The 18,189-nt window shown below is 36.5% G+C and overlaps 3 protein-coding genes across 3 annotated transcripts; 1 reads left to right on the top strand and 2 right to left on the bottom strand.

The window, feature by feature from the left end:
- The first annotated feature begins 6,423 nt into the window (after positions 1–6,423).
- On the top strand, positions 6,424–10,465 carry LOC145604030 (uncharacterized). The gene is made up of 7 exons (XM_081659984.1): positions 6,424–6,644; positions 7,618–7,824; positions 8,049–8,114; positions 8,579–9,371; positions 9,489–9,792; positions 9,897–10,012; positions 10,082–10,465. The coding sequence occupies exons 1-7, from the start codon at positions 6,424–6,426 to the stop codon at positions 10,463–10,465; spliced, it is 2,091 nt and encodes a 696-aa protein (XP_081516110.1).
- Positions 10,466–15,135: 4,670 nt separating this feature from the next.
- Positions 15,136–15,768, bottom strand: LOC145604029 (uncharacterized). Its single transcript, XM_081659983.1, has one exon. The coding sequence runs from the start codon at positions 15,766–15,768 to the stop codon at positions 15,136–15,138; it is 633 nt and encodes a 210-aa protein (XP_081516109.1).
- Positions 15,769–15,907: 139 nt separating this feature from the next.
- Positions 15,908–17,599, bottom strand: LOC145604028 (uncharacterized). Its single transcript, XM_081659982.1, has 3 exons — positions 17,132–17,599; positions 16,725–17,012; positions 15,908–16,573 (listed from the first exon to the last, which is right to left on the bottom strand). Exons 1-3 carry the CDS (start codon positions 17,597–17,599, stop codon positions 15,908–15,910), a joined length of 1,422 nt encoding a protein of 473 aa, XP_081516108.1.
- Between the last annotated feature and the right edge of the window lie 590 nt (positions 17,600–18,189).

Below are 18,189 nucleotides of genomic sequence, written 5' to 3'. Positions count from 1 at the left end.
TGGTTTAATAGTCAAATTCGACTATGAAAACGCTAGATCTAGCATTTTCATGGTCGAATTTGACCTTGAAAACCATCACCACAAATGAAAGAGCGTGAGAAGAGAGGGATGTTGTTGATGTTTGAGGGGAAAGAAGAGGAGGGTGACGAGAGAGACTGAGAGAGAGTGGTGAGTAAGAGAAGGAGATGAGAGAGAAAGAGACAAGAGAGAGGAGGAGAGAGGCTGAGGGAGAGGAGAGTGTTAGGGTTAGGGGTTTATAAAGGGGGGGCCGGTTTTTATTTTTTTTAACTAAGCCACCGGTTTGAACCGGTGGGATTAATATTTTCCCCACCGGTTCGGTCTAAACCGGTGGCAATACTAATCCTTCAAAATCCCGCCCATTTTCCCCTTAATTTTTGCCACCGGTTTTCGAAAATTGGTGGCCATTGAGCGGTGCCTTTTTGCTTTTTTCTACTAGTGGGGGGATGCATTATTGTTATGTTTAGGCGTGGGAATTCTCCCATCGTCTACTAAATCTTGTATTTTGTGCTTTAAGACATAGCAACATTCAATATCATGTCCAACGCCTCTATGATAAGCACAATAAGCATTACCATCCCATTGATGAAATCTTCTTTCTGGTGGAGTGGGTGGTGTCGGCCCTGTCGGCGCAAGTAACCTTTTTCATTTAATTTTTCTAACAATTCTTTATAGCTTACAGGAAATGGAGTAAATTTTCTTTCTTTTGTCCATCTCTTTCTAGGATCATCATATCATTTGTGTTATTGTATTGTGTGGTCGTCGCAAATATGTCAATAAAGGATGATGCATTATCATTCCCCTTCTTGTAGTTATTCTTAGGTTGATGATGATGATGAGGTTTGTTAGCTTTTTCTTTAGCAAGATCATCTTCAATCCTAGTAAGCACAGAATAGACCTTTTGAAAAGTGTCTAAACCAAGGTAACGTAGATGTTTGTTGTACTTTTCATGACAGTTGTGAATGAACTTTTGTACTAACTCGAGTTCAGGCGGCCTTTGGGCAAGGTGGGCCGCTTTTTATCGCCATCTACCATAGAAAGCAAGGAAACCTTCATCGTCGCCTTGCTTAAGCATATCGAGTTCACGTAAAGTTGACTTGAACTCTACGTTACTCTCATATTGGGTAATGAAAGCCGAAACTACATCTTCCCATGTTGCCTTGAATTTTGGATCTAGCCCATAGTACCACTCTCTCGCAGTTGGGTCTAGAGATAAAGGGAAAGTCAAAGCATAAAGCATAGGATCAACTCCCTTTAATGCCATGGTGCCAGTAAAACACATTAAATGGTTTTGTGGATTATTGGTTACCTTAAATATTGGTAAGTCCGTAGCTACGAACTTTTTCCGGTAAAGCAAGTCCTGCGGGAGGAGCAAACTTTTCTGCGTCGAAGTGCTTGTTCCCCATTGCAGAACAAAGAACTAGCTTCTCCAACGAATTTTCTTTGATGGATAATTGTTCCATCTTTTCTTGCAAGGCTAAGGTTTCAGCATTTTTCTTTTCCGCCTTTTCCATTTTCTTAATTCTTCTCTCCTCGGCCTCTTGAGCCTTTTCCTCTCTCAAACGAAGAATCTCTTGTTGAAGTTCTTCGATGGTTGACATTGTTGTTGGACTAGGATTAGTTGTCGAAGAAAAGTGGTTTGAAAGGTGTTGATCTTTGGGTGGTAAACGTAGAATGCGAGTGCCCGGGAGTCTTCTTTCCCAAGCTTGGAAACCGGTCCTAAAAGGAGTACGAAAGGATAAGTAAATAGATACGCTTGTTTAAAAGGGAGAAAAAAAGAAAAAGACGCAAAATATATTCAAACGGATAACATCACCCTAAACAATTCTTGGTTGAAGATATCGTCCGGATGTGCCAACTTGTTTTTTGAGAAATCAAAATTGACTCGTTCAGTGGGCGCGTGCAAGTGATTCAGTTGTGCGCGGCTATCGCGTAGCCACGCGCAACGGAATCTCTTGCGCTGAGAGGGGTCGCACAACTCAGTGAGTTGCGCGCACCACCTACTCCTAGGATTTTTTTTATTCGAGCATTTTTTTGTCATCGTTTCTTTTTATTTGATTTTTTTATGCTCCTTTGAATATGACTCTAAATCACGAAGAGACAACTTTGTAATTGGGAACCTAGACCAAACTAAAAAGAAAAAAGAAGACTATCCTAACACGTTGCGTATAGTCACATAATCACATAAGCATGCCATAAGTCAAGATTCAAACAATGTCATTTTAAGGTCAAAAAAGGCTTGGGTGTCCAAAGGTACCACATCTTAAGAAACGACGCACAAATCTATCACTCAACGTGTTGACTTATGGCATCGCCCTCCCAACATTTTGATGGCGATATAGGTGAGATGATTTTTGTTGATTTCGGGATAGAAGCCTAGTGTTGACGACCCCTAGTCAATGAGCCAATCCCCAATGTTTAAGTGTGCTATGCTTATGCATGATGCAATGTTGCTTGTTTGGTTTTTACTTTTGTGCAAAAGGAAGATATTATGCGTTCAAGTCTTGCTCTCTAACTAGAGATTATCTAAGTTAATTCTCGTTACAACCCATAGGCAACCTAGTGTTGGAAACCTTGGATCATAACTACGAACTAATCATGTAACCTCTAAGTCCCCAGTGGAGTCGCCACTGTAAGGAGGGTGTTCCCATAGTAAGGGCTCCTCTCCTTAAATGCCTATGGCCCTTTAATAGTCTAGGAATTTACCCTTGTTAGGGTGTAGTAGGATTTGAATTCCTGACTGTTTAGGAGACCTTGAATTAGAATTGATTCTATCATCACACTTCTTTGTAAGAAACAAGTAGGGAGTCGCCAATGAGTTTTAAGAAAACTCATATACTTCGTTCATGCCTTTCTTCTATGTGGAGTTCATAAAATAATTAGCACAAATCATAAGTTTACCCATGCCCAAATTGGTCTATAAACCAGAAATGAGTTAGGGAGCGAGGGTACTAAAATAATGTTCCCTTTAGAGGGGAATCGTTATCCTAACCCTAGTGTGGCCTCTACTAGCTCTTCCTTTTTTATATTTTCATCACCAAACAATATATGCAACATGATACCTAAAACTATGTTAGTTGATTTTATTTACACATACCAATTTACGTAGGAATTACAACGTAATGTCATTACTCTTTATTTAATCAAATTCATGAAAAGGACAAGAAAATAAACAATATTCGCCTTAGCTTAAGTGATCAACCAACAATTATTTAATTCAATTCTAATCTTTATTTAACGCATATGTGGAATTGATTAATTAATTATTTTAAAGGTGATCAAACAACACTAATTAATTAATTAGGGTTCTTGTAAACAAGAAAATAAATGTGATTTAACTAAGTGCTCGAGAATTTACCACTTCTCTTTGCTAGATCTCCGTTTAGAACACTTATGGACTCCTTCTTGTTGGGGAACCTCCACCGTAGTAAAAAAATATCAAAGCGGTGAGTATTTAGGACAAGAGGGGCTAGGTTGCACAAGTTCACAAGTATTCTGCCATAGTTTTTAGGTTATTTTTTGTGTGTTTAAGCCTCGGTTTAAGCTCTTATTTATAGGGTATGATCGTTATGCCGTAGCAGGTGTCGCGCGCAACAGGATGAGTTGCGCGCGGCATCCTAGCGCAAGTGATTAGGTTGCGTTGCAACGGTCGGCGCAACTAATTGTCTTGCGCGAGGCTTTATGGTAAGATTCGATTTCATATTTTTCGTATAATTCTGAATCTTCCGCAGAGTTGCGCTGGAAGTTGCAGGCAACTGAATTAGTTGCGCACGGCAGCCAAGCGCGACTATTTGAGGTGCGCACGGCTTTTTCTACGGCAACATTAGGCGCTCTTAAATCCGTCATTATTGGGTTTTAAGCACGAGCTTAAGCCTAATTATGATAGGGTTTAGTTAATTGGAACTTTGTTTTGGCTTTATTCTTTAATTTGGGCTAGTCTTTTGTGTTTTGTGGCTTAACCAGTTATCCATAAGTATTCTTCACTTCGATCCAACACGAAGATGGTTTTATTTATCGTCATTGCACTTCTTGTCGAGACAGGAGGCCAAAAGTAGATGTCTACAAGGGCGAAGGCAACTTCGAACTTGGCTAGGTGTGTCTAGAACTAATGAGTGCAGAATTGTGTTTGCATAAGAGTTGGTTTAGAAAGAGAGAGAGTAAGAAAGCTATATTGCTCAAGAGAGAAGAAAGAGAATTGTGATGGTTGTGGATGAGAATTGATGATTGAAAACAGAGGTCTAGGACCCTATTCATAAGAAAATAGTCCAAAAAGATAGAAAATACTTGAAATTCTATACGGAATAAAATTGCCATCTATCGCTAGGCGACAAGCACCAATGCCAGACGCTAGCTCTGTCACTAGGCGACAAGCCCAGTGCCAAGCGCTGTGCTGCAGCGTCAGGCGACAGACTAGCGACGCACTCTATCGTTTGGCGCTGATTAAAAGGTAAAACGCGCTTGTACGAAATCCTTTTCCTAATATAATTAAGTAATTATAATCCGCGTTACTCAATTTTTAGATCAGATTTATAAAAAAAAACACTTATTTTATTCCAAATACCTCATTAAAATATAATTATCAATCCTAATTCTATTAGGATTAAGAGAACTTTCTAGATAATTCTAGAAGACTATAATCAATCCTAATAGCTTTAAGAATGATAATTAATAATAGGCCCTCCTCTAGATCATTGGGCCGCATGTAAGAAACAAATCGGCCCAGTTTAGTATTTTGGCCATAATTTCCTCATTATTCATTGGAATTGGGCTTATAATATATCGTTGGAAAGCTCTTTTCGAGCCCAATCCAACTACACTATTATTGGACCCTTATAGTGGACCAAATCAAATTGGATTGGCTATTTTTATAATTAGAGCAGGTTTTTGAAAACCAAAAGAAAGATTTTTTATAAAAACTACCGCAACACTAGACTTTTCACACTTCACTTCATTCGATAATTAAACGACATGAAAGGTATTCATCACTGGGTGGTTTTAGGGAGACACATTTGGGCATCTACAGGTATCATGATGATGATGATCTTTCCGAGAACTCTGGGGATTCACACCCATCAGATGGTGATGTATTTGGATCGGGTAACCTTGATTCACAACCTCCATGTCCATTGCCACACCGATCATTTCCTGGATTATTTCCAACTCTTACTCCTGGTGGATTTCGCAATGAACAAGATGAAGTGTGTAGACGCAACCTAGGAATCAATAGGGCTTTGAGAGCTGAATTTGAAGCTTCGGCAGTGAGCTGCCACCAGGTTCCACTACCAAGACGGGGTTTACCGATGACTTCTTCACAACTACCTAAATGTCGTGGCACGTGGCAAAATGAGCCAACACGTGTTAATCATGCAGAGCATAATTGTTCTTCTAGGTGCAACCTTCTTCCACGTCCTACTCCAGCTTTACCCCATCAGATGTTTCATTCCATCTTGGGAGATCTCTAGTTAATGAGACACGTGGGCACCAATTTGCCACGTCACCCCAGGTAATTTCTATCTCTTCAGATGAGCATAGCCTTGGGAATTATTTTAAGAAGTTACTGGACCTGTTAATAATAATTTGGTTTGGGCCCAGCCCAATCTCACACCTTCACTAATTCTCATATTGCTGCCAACCGTAATTCACTCCACACAAATATGGGTGCCTCAAATATAAGCAATCAAGGCCCACAACCCATACCTCAATTGTAGATCCATTTTCATGGAGGAACACCTATGCTCTTTTAAGGATATCTGCCGTTTCAAGCTACTGCTCTGTTTAGGGATGTCAACCCCCTATCGGCTTCAAAGGAATCAAACTTCTACACCGGCACCACCTCCAGCCAATTACCGCTTCTCACCGCCACCTCTTGGTCCTTTAGGGCCGGTTATTCAGATCCTTTTGGGGTAGAGCCGAGCAATTGGATTGCTCCACCTTCTATTGGTATCCATGTGCTTGTTTCGGGGTCTATTCCTTCACAATCGCCGTCGTTTGCAGCATCTTTCCTAACACACAGCTCCGGAGAATCGAGTTATTTGGCATGATGATCCAACCCCAATGGATTGCTCACCACCTATTTCTGTGCCACTATCTCCAGGCTCACCGACCTCAGCTGCTTCCACTCTAGACACTGAATAGGGAAAAAAGCATATAACTATGAAGTTATCAAAGAAAGGTGATTGATTTTGGAAATGGGTGAAGGATGTTTGCCCCTGTAAGCGTCGTTTTGTCTCTCCTGCTGCTCCAATTACTCATCCGCAAGTATCTGATGCTGGTTGGGTTTGTATATCCTTCTTGAAGCCTTTTAAAAAGCACAAATGTAGCAACAATGGGTCTCCTAGTTTGAGTTCTACTCTAGAGGGGTCTGTGGGCATGGTGGATGTCTGAAATTGAGCCACCAAATTAGCCATGAATATTGCAGCGTGGAACTGTAGGGATCTTGTTATGGCGGACTCTCCTAAAGTTCCGCATGTCGCTTCTCTAGTTCGCTCTTATGATGTAGATATTATGTTTCTTATGGAAACTCTAGTTTCTGTTAATATAGCTAAGAATAAGCTTGCTTTTGTTGGTTATGATGGCTTTTGTGGAGTAGATGCTTTAGGCCTAAGTGGGGGTTTAGTTGTCTTTTGGTTTGCCCCTATTGTAGTTAAGTCTCTTTCTATTTCTTCTCATGTAATCTTTTGTGAAGTGCAAGTTCCTGGTCATGCAATAAAATATATCATATTTGTGTATGGCTCGCCATAAATTTCTTTTCGGGCATGAATTTTAAATACAGTTCTAAATGCAATGCTCTTTGGTGATTTTAACCAAGTAGAATTTTTTTCTGATTAAGTGGGAGGCTCTTCAGTAATTCAGGGTCGCCATGAATTTATTGAGTGGAAATTAAATTCTCAATTGATGGATATTCCTTTTTATGGACCTCATTTACTTGGACTAAAGGTCAAATTCAAAAGCCTACCTATGAAAGACTTGATAAAGGATATGCTACTTCTTCTTAGTTGGATCTACATCCAGAGGACTCTATTTATCATCAACCAATCTTATTCTTGGATCACGAGGCTATAATTTTGAGAGAGTCGGGTTTAAGCACTTTAAAAAACGTCTGTATAAGATTGAAAACTGGTGTTTAGGTTTACGAGAAATTGCTTCGTTGATCCATTCTAGTTGGTACATTTCTCATCCCGGTTTTACTATCTCTCAAATTTTTGAAACTGTTAAACAATGCTTATAGACCTAGAGTGTTTCAAACAAAAGGAAATGGGGAATTGATTGGCAAGATTTACAAAATTCGGTGGCTTTGGGTTTTTCTACAGGATAAAGGGACTAGGAGTGATCTGTTATTGCATCGGGAAGATAAACTATCTCTTGCTCAGGCAGCTTTCTTATTTTGGAAACAAAGATGTAAGACTTGATGGGATACTTTAGGTGAATCTCATTCCTATCTTTTGTTTCGTTCTGTTAAGGCCTGTCATGGTCGGAACAAAATTATGAGTTTGAAGGATAAAGAGGATAATTGGATCTCTAATCATTCTCAAATTTCTACTCTTTTGTACAGCCACTTCTCGTTACTTTTTAATTGTCACGATACCTCTCCCCTTCCAGGTACGTGTCAATGGGAGGACTTGGACATTCCCACCTTGTCACCAGTAGATTATCCGTTTCTTTTGCAACCGTTCTCTCTGCCTCGAAAATTAAGGATTCTATGTTTCATATTGGTTCAAATAAATCTCCTGGCCCTGATGGTTATACAGATGGTTTTTTCATGACACACTGGGCAGTAGTGGGACCTGAAGTCATTGAAGCTATTCAGTATTTCTTTGCTTATGGCTAATTATTAACGGAGTGGAAGAGTGGAACTGTACTTTTTTCTATCTTATTACCAAAGGTAGAACATCCTGAATTACCTTCTCTGTTTCATCCCATTGGGTTATGTAATGTACTTTATAAGTGTATTGCAAAATGTCTTACTAATCGGCTTCGTCGGGTTCTACATCCTTGATTTCTGACACCTAGAATGCTTTTGTTCTGGGTAGGCTTATGGCGGATAATGGTCTTTTAGTACATGAACTTCTTTCGTACATGTCCACTTCTTCCTCTCGGTAATGTTCTGCGTCTTTAAAGCTTGATATGAATAAGGCCTATGATAGGGTCAATTGGGAGTTTCTATGGGAAACTCTGCGCCAATTTAGTTTCCCACCATATTGGGTTCACATTTTTCAACAATGTGTTACCATAGTTTCGTATCAAATTCTGGTCAATGGCTCGCCTTCTCAGCCTCTTATACCTAAGTGTGGTTCGAGGCAATGGTATCCTTTATCCCCTTACCTATTTGTGTTATGCATGGAAGTCTTCTCTTTAAAGTTGAGGCGTGATGAAAGAACGGGTTATTTCAGGGTTTACGAGTTTCTCGGCGGGCTCCTTTTGTCTCACATCTCTTTTTGCTGATGATGCGTTGTTAATTTTCAGAGTTTCTCCTTCAGCTTGTGATCAGATTCTATCTGTTCCAAATGAATTCTGTTTTACCTCAGGTCAGGTGATTAATTTACAAAAAATCTTTTGTCAGGTTTAATTCTAATACTCTTGATGATTATCGAGATTATTTATCTAGTAAGCTCCGAATGCATGCTCAACCTTCCATTGGTGAATACTTGGGTCTGCCAGTAGATTTGGGTCGAGCCAAATGCAAAGAATTTCAATTTATGGTGGATAAGGTGGTCCAAAGCTTATCTTCGTTTGCTTATCTCCGCTTATCAACGGCTGCAAACTTGGTTGTTATTAACTCTATGCTGGTTGCTACTTTTAACCATGTTCTTTCGGTTTTCAAGATCCTTTCTACTATTTGTGAGCGTGTGGATTCGCTTCTTACTCGATTTTGGAAAAAATCTAACAAAGATTCTAAAGGTGTATCCTTAGCACCTTCTGCGGCGATTCACCTCCCTAAAGGTTTGGGGGGGTCTAGGTATTCGTCATCTTCGAGCTTTAATCTGGCTTTGCTAGCTAAACAAACTTGGAGGTTGAGGCTCAATCCTCCGCTTTTAGCGTCTCGGGTCCTTAAAGTTAAACACCCTTCCTTAATTTCCTCCAAACCCTCTATTACTTGTTCCCGTCCTTCCTGGGGAAGTCGTGGTTTGGCAAAAGGGGGCTCAGCTTTAATCCAGGGTTTGACCCGGAAATTAGGCTCGGGAGAGAAGGTTAAAATTATTCAGGATTGTTGGGTTCCTAATGTTAAAAAAGATTTCAAGGACAGTATTCCTGAGCAGGCTCGTCCTTCGATGGTTTCTGAGTTATTACTTCCAGGTTCGAGTGCTTGGGACGCTTCTAAGGTTCGGCATCTCTTACCTTCCTCTGTTGCTTTGGTAATTCTTGGTTTGGAAAGACCACTACTTCAGGGAATTGATGATTTTGTGTACTGAAAATACACAAGGGATGACTCTTTTTCAACAAAGTCAACCTACTCCTGTATCCTTTCTCAGATTCTACCCCAGCCCACTACTCCCATTAATTCTTCGTGGTGGAAAAAGTTATGGGGTTTACCTGTGCTTCCAAAATGGAAAATACTGGCTTGGAAGATTCTACATAATGCTCTTCCTACGACACAAGTTTTGGTTTGTAAAGGCATTCATGTTGATTCTGTTTGTGTGTTTTGCCATGTCTTGCCTGAATCGGTGGCTCATTTAATTCGCGATTGTACTTTCTCTCGTCTTCTGTGGGATTCTATTACTTGGGATTCCCTTCCTAAACATAAAGATTCTCTTGCTTTTGATGTTTGGTTTTCAAGTATCATTTCAAGCTATGCTAAAGCTAAAAACTGGTCAGCTCAAGATCGTTTCTTCGGGATCAGTTGGGCTATTTGGTTAACCCAAAATAATATGAGATTGCAGTATCTTCTCCTCGGTATGTCTTAGATCTAGCCTCTGATTGGAGTGCTAGAAGTAGAAATGCTCGAGATGTTTTAGATTATTCTGAAAGTCTCCCTCCTGGGTTCTCTTGCTCCTCGGTAAATCAGATTCTTTGTGGCAATCTTTAAATGCCCTGGGATATTGTTATATGTTTTGATGGTGCTTAGGACAATGAAACTCAAAATGCAGGTACAAGATGGTGTTTCTGGGACCCCATTTGTTCTCAATATGTTGGGGGTGGTGCTCGTTCTTGCATGACTAGTTCTACGGTTCATGCTGAGTTGCAGGCCTGTCTTTTTGGCCTTAAGCATGCTTGTCATCAGGGTTTCACAAGAATTAGTCTTTTTACTGAATGTATGCTCATTCCTCGGCTTTTGGTTGAGTCTGGTTCATCTGATATCTCGGTTATTTGGATTATTCAAGAAATAAGGGATACCTTATCTTCACTGTCTACTTGTCATATTCAGAAGGTTTCACGGGACTCGGTTCAAGAAGCACACTATCTTACAGTTGCTGCTAGGCATAGAGATTTACTTTATTTTACTTTCTAGTTTTAGTTTTCTTAGTTCTCTTTGTCAAAAAAAAATAATAATAATAAAAAAAAAATTAAACAAAAAAAAAACTATAGCCTGTACATCAAAATGTTTGGGCGAAACCAAGAATAAATTGTATAATAGCATTATTATAGCTTTAGCTTTTAACTAATCTTATATTTTCCAGGAAAATTTGCCAATTACTACCGCATATCAAAGCCACTTTAAAAATTACTACCGCAAAAAAACTTGTTAATTACTACCATAAAAACGTTTAAAATTTTTATTTTACTACCAACCTCCACTTTAAGTCTTAAATGTCGTCACTAAATCATGTTTAACCCTTGGTTAAGCAATTTAACCACAAAAAGAAATGAAAACATAAACTAACCCGGCCATGGTTAACCCCCTAACTAACTTAACCAAACCAACCTCTTTTCTTCATTTCTCCTTCTTCAGAATCTTCACCATTGTGTGATTTCTCTGAAATTAAAGTTGTTATTCTAAATTGACCACTAATTGTTCCCATCTATACTCTAATCGATCCAGTTAAACGATCAATTTGTTTTATTTCCCTGGCCTATAAATAATTTGGTGTAAATGTTTTCGAATCTAGGGTTTAACACATTTTTGGGAATTTTCAATTTAGGGCTTTTTGTTTGCGATTTTGGTTGATTAACTTAGGGCTATTATATTTTTCTTTAAATTAGACTGCGATTTCAAAATTACAAGTGATGCAAGTTTGTTTGTTTTTTTTTTAACACCATAATTGTGACAAGGAGATGTTTAGAGGTGCAAGGTTAGTGGGTTGGAAGTGCAAGTGTGAGTTGAGGGCTTTATATAATTAAATCGTGGACCAAAGTAGGAGGTTTATAGATTGTCCAGATTTTGATGCGGAAAAAATACAAGGGGATGCGCATACTTTATTTGGTGTGATGAAGAAATGATAATTTGGCAAAGGGACTTAATTTTAGGGTTGTTGAAGAGAAGAAATATATTAGCTTGAAAAATGAGATTAAAAGTCAGAGTAAAGAAGAGAAAGGGTGGAGAGCGTATAAGAGAGAAAGAGGTAGTGAAATTGGGTTCTATTAGGGGGGTAACCATGGGTTAGATTATTTTTATTTTTCTTTGTTTTTTGTGGTCAAATTGCTTAACCAAGGGTTAAATGTGAGTTAGTGACGTTATAATTTAGTTAAAGTGAAACTTGGTAGTAAAATAAAAAAAATTTAAAAGTTTTTATGGTAGTAAGTCACAACTTTTTTATTTCCAAATGTTGTGATAATTAAGAAAAATTGAGGAAGTATTAACCTTTTACTCCCTTCGTTTTTTTAGTATTTGCATCACTTTGGCTGATATATTTGTCAAGACATAACTTAGACCATTAATATATTTAATTGCCTATTACTCCCTCCGTGTTTTAATAAGTGTTACACTTAGACCGCCACATAGTTTTAGGCAATTTAAATGTTTTAATGATATAACAGGCCAGTGAGGTAGTTGGAGTATTAGAAAATTGTAAAAGAAAAATAGTGGAGTTAATTGTTTATTGAAAAGTAATGAATGCTTTTGTTTTTATTTTTATTTTTATTTTTATTATTATTTTTTTTATGGCAAACAATAATGAATGTAAAAGAAAAGAAATAATAAAAAAGCAAGAGTGGGGTTGGGTTATGACCATAAAAAGAGAAAATAATTATATTAAATTATTGCTTTTTGCCAACAAAGAAAGTGTAACACTTATTAAGAGTCTATTCACTTCAGCTAAATTTCAGTTCAGTTCAGTTCCAATATTCAGCTCTAACCAGTTTAGTTCAGTTTAATTCAGTTCAGCTCCAATCAGTTCAGTTCAGTTCCAATCTGTTTAACTTAGTTTAGTATATGAACAGGCCTTAAAACACGGATGAAGTAGTAAAAATTGTGAACATTATTTTCCTTATTTTAATTATGAAATAGACGTTGTAACTAACCCAATGATATATTACATATTACGTAGTATAATTTATTCATTTTATAATAGTAACAAAAAAATCAAATCAAATATAATATGTGAAAGTATATAAGCGCTTATATAGTTCTCCTTATTTTTGCTTAGCTTATCTGATCAAATCTAAACTTTTTTTTTTTGTTTTCTTTTGTTTGTCTGTTTGTTTGTTTTTTATTTTTTTTTTATTTTTTATAAACTCATCTCATTGTGTAATTTTACTCAACGTTGATTTATGTGTACACTAAGCTATAAAAGGAAAAAATCTGTTATGTAGGGGTCTTGTTAGATTCGTAATAATGTGTATTTTATTAATTTGTATTTTCATTATTTTTTTTTTATGAAAACAGACGTTGTAACTAGCCCAATGATATATTACATAATACGTAGTATAATTGACAAGGGGTGGAGACTAGGTCGTTGGACTTATTTTCCCTAAGCCAAACAAAATTTATAATCACTCAACACACCCTTATAACTAGTATAGGAGTAAGTCAAGGGTCGAACCACTAGGAATGGGAGGTGATCACTATTGCTAGAGTTAAGCTATTGCGAAGAGGTAAAGTAAGGTGTGTGTACTCTAAAACAACTAAGAAAACGAGATTAAACCAAATATATCAAACACTAGGGTTTAGGATCCACATAATACTTGCGATGGACACAACTAATCGGGATTGGAATTGACTAAGTCGATTGTTGCGAGGGAAAATCAATTATGCAATCAAAAAAGTATGATAAGCTATTCTCCTAGAGGTCAAACTAGCGTCAACTACGAGAGAGAGCTAGGAATTTCACAATCCAACTCAATCGACAAATGTAAGCCACAAATTATCAATTGTCCGTATCAATGTGAACTTACAATGCAATCTAGTGCAACAATCAAAGTTAGCTACTTTTCAATCAATCACACACATGCACATAATCAATCAACCAATTTAATCACAACGTCAACTTCATCTATTTCCCCCAATTAGCATCAACCCATTACTCATATATGCTTCACCATCACCCAAGCAAGTAAACTACTCACAATCCATGGAAATCAAGATCAAAACTAAGCTAAACAACAAATTCATCATCATCATCATCATATTAATCAAGCTAAAATCAATCACAAATCAATCAAACTTGAACAATCAACAAAACAATTGAAATAAAAAAACTAAAGATCGCATTAAAGTAAAAGAAATCCTTACAAACTTGCTTCAAATCAATGGAGAAAATGCTTAGAATCATCAACCATAAATTTCTCTCTCTACAAACTAGAGTTTCTCTCTCTACAAAATGATCTAAAATTCTATTCTAATTACCCTCTAATGATTCTCTCTCTAAAAATAGAAGGAAAATCTATATATAGTAAAACTAACTAAGGGAAAATTAGTTAGATCATCCAAAAAGACCCGTACAGGCACGACCATCTCTAAGGTGGATGCACAGCCACGCATAAAAGGGTATGGAACAGAGACCCAGAGAGGCGCGCCCGCGCCACCAGGCTACGCGGGCGCGCGCGACACCTGCGCCTGGGAGCATGGAAGCCTTTTTCACCCTCGACTTTGCTCTTCCTCGTGCGCACCACTTGATGATGTTGATGAACACGGAAGGTGGCAGTCTTCAAATAGCCTCCACGGTGGGTTCAACACCAAGAATGGTGCCCCCACCACTTGAATGCACTAGCTAGAAGACTTGGACCTTGCACTCCTTCAAACTTGAACTTCAAATGGTAGGCAAGAGGCACCTCAAACGATGTCAAACTTGGGAAAGAGACTTGGGAATCTTTGGATTATGATCATAACCTGAAAAATGAACGAAAACAAACAAATAAAAAGCGAAAATGGCAAAATAAACCAAGAAATGCATAAAAATAGAAAATCAACAAAGAAAATGCAAACTAAAAAATAAAGAGTAAAACTAAAGAAAAGAGCTATAAAATGGTATGAATTTCACCCTAAAGAGGATCAAATGAATGCCATAAATGACACTCATCAATAATTTATACATTTTATAATAGTAAAAAAAAACTCAAATCTAATAGAATATTTCGAAAGTATATAAGCGCTTATATAGTTCTCCTTATTTTTCCTTAGCTTATCTGATCAAATCTAAACTTTTTTTTCTTTTCTAATCTCATCTAATTGTGTAATTTTACTCAACGTTGATATTTGTACGCTAAGCTATAAAAGGAAAAATTTTATTATGTAGGGGTCTTGTTAGATTCATAATAATGTGTATTTTAGTAATTTCTAATTTTCATAATTTTTATCATTAAGAAATTAAAGATATTTAGGGATAGAAAATGCACATAAAACGATAGAGTATGTCAAAACTTATTTTTCTAATTTAATCCGAAATAAGTAAAAATAGAGTAAACTAAACATGGCCTAAGTTAAAAGTGATGCAAATATTAATAAGCAAAAGGAGTTTCATTTATATTAATTGATATATAAAGTTATTATTATGTAAAGTTTTGCTTTGTCGGCTATGTTAGTCAAAGTAGAATATTTATTTTAAAATAAGGGAGTACTGCTCTATGTGTATTGTCATCAGTAGCGTAACCAGAAAAATTTCGAAGGGGTGGCCGACCTAATCGATAATCTAAAAAACATACATCAACAAGTCATAAATGCATATGTAATTGGGTAAAAAAAATCAACATAAACCATTAATATAAAAAGGTCTATAAAAATTTGAAGTATTAAAAAAATACTAATCACTTAACACGAGCTCTCCTAGGTTTCATAGAATAAAAGTCATCTATAATTGACTTTATTTCAAATTTTACAACAATCTCCTTCTCAATATACACTAGCAAGTAATCGGAAAGAAAGTCATCTTCCATCTTATTTAGAAGGCTAGTTTTCACAATTTTCATTGCCGAGAAAGCTCTTTCTGTTGTTGCTGTGCTAACCGGAAGGGTCAAAATAAGCCGAATCAATCTATCAACTAATGGATAAGTAACTGATTTCATAGTCTCCACCAAACTTCTACACAAATCAGTAATGGTACTCAAATCCTTCATATCCGGGTGCTTAGGAACATCACTATAAAATTGTTGAAGTTGATACTTCAAATGTGATTTTTCATACTCTGTAAAGTCCTCGGGATAATATTTCTCTGCAAGGAGACAAATACTTTCCCCATTAAAGTATTTATATTCATCAATAGGACTCAAAGATGCACTTAAAGTCAGTAGCTCTGTTGTTCGTTCACTAAAGCGACTATTTAGCTCTTGCAATTGCTGATCTACAGCTACATTAAACACATCCACCCAATAACGATGCTCCACTGTTATGGTGTCTTTGTTGCGTCGAGATCGAATTATATCAGAATAAGCAACCTGCATATCTAGTATTTGAGTATCATGTTTAAGGGAGAATGATTGTACTTTTTGTAAAAGGGATTCCCAACCGTTATCTCTAAAATTTTGAATCAAGGATTTTGTACCAACAACTAAATGCATAGCATTTAAAATGTCTTGTGATTTATGCTGCAAATCTCGAAAAAGACCATCTGTATATCCCATATGATCTTCCATAAGGTGTAAGATAAATACAAAAATCAAATGATACCAACTTTTTTAGAGCAGATTTAGCATCCCCACGTTGAGAATATGATACCCGACGATCAATGGCTAATTTTTCAAGGACTAAGCGAGTAGCATTGTACATTTTTGATAGACTATAAATCGACTTATAATGAGAGCTCCATCTAGTATCCCTAGGACGTTGCAACGTGCCAATTTGATTCAATCCTTTCCCTGTTTTAACCTCCTCAATCTCAATTAAATCCTCCAATTCAGCTATTTGGCTAGCTTGTAACTCATCATGACGCTTAGAAGAGGAGCTAACAGTGTAAACAATAAAAATTAAATCTTTAAAAAAATCGTGAACCTCAGCTACTTCCCTTGCTGCAGCAATAAAAGTTAATTGTAATTGATGTGCTAGACAATGTACATAATAAGCATAGCGACATTCTTCCATGAACAAAGCCTTTAAACCATTCCATTCTCCTCTCATATTACTAGCACCATCATAGCCTTTCCCTCTAAGGTTTTGAATGCTTAACTCATGGTTAGGTAAAACCACAGAAATTTCTTCTTTGAGAGTCTTGGAGATTGTATCTTTGACATGTGCTAGCTCAAAAAACCGCTATCGTAAATAACCATATCTATCAACAAACCTTAAAACAATAGCCATTTGTTCTCTTTCAGACATGTCTCGAGATTCGTCAACAATAATACAAAACTTTAAATCACCAATTTCCTCACGAATTTCTTTTTTGCACTTTGTTTGCAAATACTTGTAGAATCTCTTTCTGAATTGCAGGAGATGTATATTTAGAATTTTGTGGGGCATTGACCATCACAACATTACATACATCTTTATTATATGATGCTAAGAGTTTTAACATCTCAAGAAAGTTACCTTGATTTTTCGACTTTGCACTTTCATCATGTCCTCTGAATGCACAATTTTGAAATGTAAGCCATCGCACTACTTCAATTGAAGTTTTTATTCTTAAACAATTATCTTCAATCAACTCTGGATTAGGCTTTTCAAATGTCTGATTAATGTGAACTTCAGATTTCTTTAAATTTTCTCAACATATTGTTGAATATCCATGAGCTGAATTGGTATCTTTCCCCATATGAGATAACAAATAACAATCTTTACCCCCAACCTTTTTCAATTTCTAAATCCTTGTACTGTAAGAACATTTGATCTGGATTTTCCTAATGGGTCCTTTGGAAAAAGGAAACATGGAAAACAATAAGCTGCATCCGTTGTAGGGAATATTCTAGCCAGGAAATTTCTTAAACCAATTAGAGATTGGAATCGACGTGGGTGATTTGTCGGACCTGAAGAAGGGTATTGATCTAAGTGAAATTGATAAGGCTCGTAATGTATATATGCAATGACAATATCTTCCTGCTCCTTTGAAGGGTAACTATCAATTGACTTACGCAAAGTCGGATCACGCATCAAAACTTTTTTTCCAATATTAAATGTAGGTTGAGCTTTAAATGCATTTGTTGATTGTTCATTCTGGGTAAAATTCTCGGAATTTACATCAACATTCGTTTCAACAGTCACATTAGGGGATGGGTCTTCAATGTTCAATTCGGAAGGAGATTTTGCTTTTGAAAAATAAGAGTCAATTGTTTTTCTCTTCATATTTCAAGTTTTCAACCTAGAAAAAATAATATTATTTTGATCAATGACACGCTAAATAATTCATAATATCGTTGAGTTATAATAGTAATTTATGATAAAATTAAATTATGCGATTTTATTCGGCTAATTAAATTACATATACAAAGTAACACAATTTATAATCTAATTTAACTCTCTTAATTTAATTTATAACCCTAATACATATATATATTAAAAAATAATGAAATTACAACAAAGAATAAAAATAGTCAGAAAAGACGAACCTGAAGGTACCGAAGTAGGCTACCGTTGAAGCTTGAAGGTACTCCATAGTTGTTATTTTATTAAGTTGGTAAAAGGGTAAAAAAAAATATATATATACTTTAGAAATTGTCAAAGAAACAAAGACTCAAAAGTAGCCTAACCCCTAAGCCTATATATATAGAAGTACTTTTTGTTTCCTATATTTTATAGGAAAAATAATTGAAAGATTCTTTCCTAATTTTGTGTCAACCGCCTAACATGTATGCATGGGCTATTTTTCTTTCTTTTATTTTTTATTTTTTTTTAATTTTATAAATTGGGCTTCAACACTATTTTTTTTTTGGGCC

This window comes from Chenopodium album, chromosome 22, assembly GCF_948465745.1.
Source record: "Chenopodium album chromosome 22, dcCheAlbu1.1, whole genome shotgun sequence".
Taxonomy (NCBI): domain Eukaryota; kingdom Viridiplantae; phylum Streptophyta; class Magnoliopsida; order Caryophyllales; family Amaranthaceae; genus Chenopodium; species Chenopodium album.
The sequence above is the reverse complement of the archived record's forward strand: the minus strand, read 5'-3'. Positions and strand labels throughout refer to the sequence as shown.

What these genes read in the sequence shown, in the direction of transcription:
- LOC145604030 (XM_081659984.1), top strand. Translation starts at nt 6,424, where the DNA reads ATGAATATTGCAGCGTGGAACTGTAGGGATCTTGTTATGGCGGACTCT. An exon ending in GAAGTCATTGAAGCTATTCA is followed by an intron (nt 7,825 to 8,048) that starts GTATTTCTTTGC and finishes TGTTCTGGGTAG; the next exon opens with GCTTATGGCGGATAATGGTC. An exon ending in TTTTGATGTTTGGTTTTCAA is followed by an intron (nt 9,793 to 9,896) that starts GTATCATTTCAA and finishes ATGAGATTGCAG; the next exon opens with TATCTTCTCCTCGGTATGTC.
- LOC145604029 (XM_081659983.1), bottom strand. Translation starts at nt 15,768, where the DNA reads ATGCAGGTTGCTTATTCTGATATAATTCGATCTCGACGCAACAAAGAC.
- LOC145604028 (XM_081659982.1), bottom strand. Translation starts at nt 17,599, where the DNA reads ATGAAGAGAAAAACAATTGACTCTTATTTTTCAAAAGCAAAATCTCCT. An exon ending in CCAGATCAAATGTTCTTACA is followed by an intron (nt 17,013 to 17,131) that starts GTACAAGGATTT and finishes GAAAATTTAAAG; the next exon opens with AAATCTGAAGTTCACATTAA. An exon ending in TTCAGAAAGAGATTCTACAA is followed by an intron (nt 16,574 to 16,724) that starts GTATTTGCAAAC and finishes TATTTACGATAG; the next exon opens with CGGTTTTTTGAGCTAGCACA.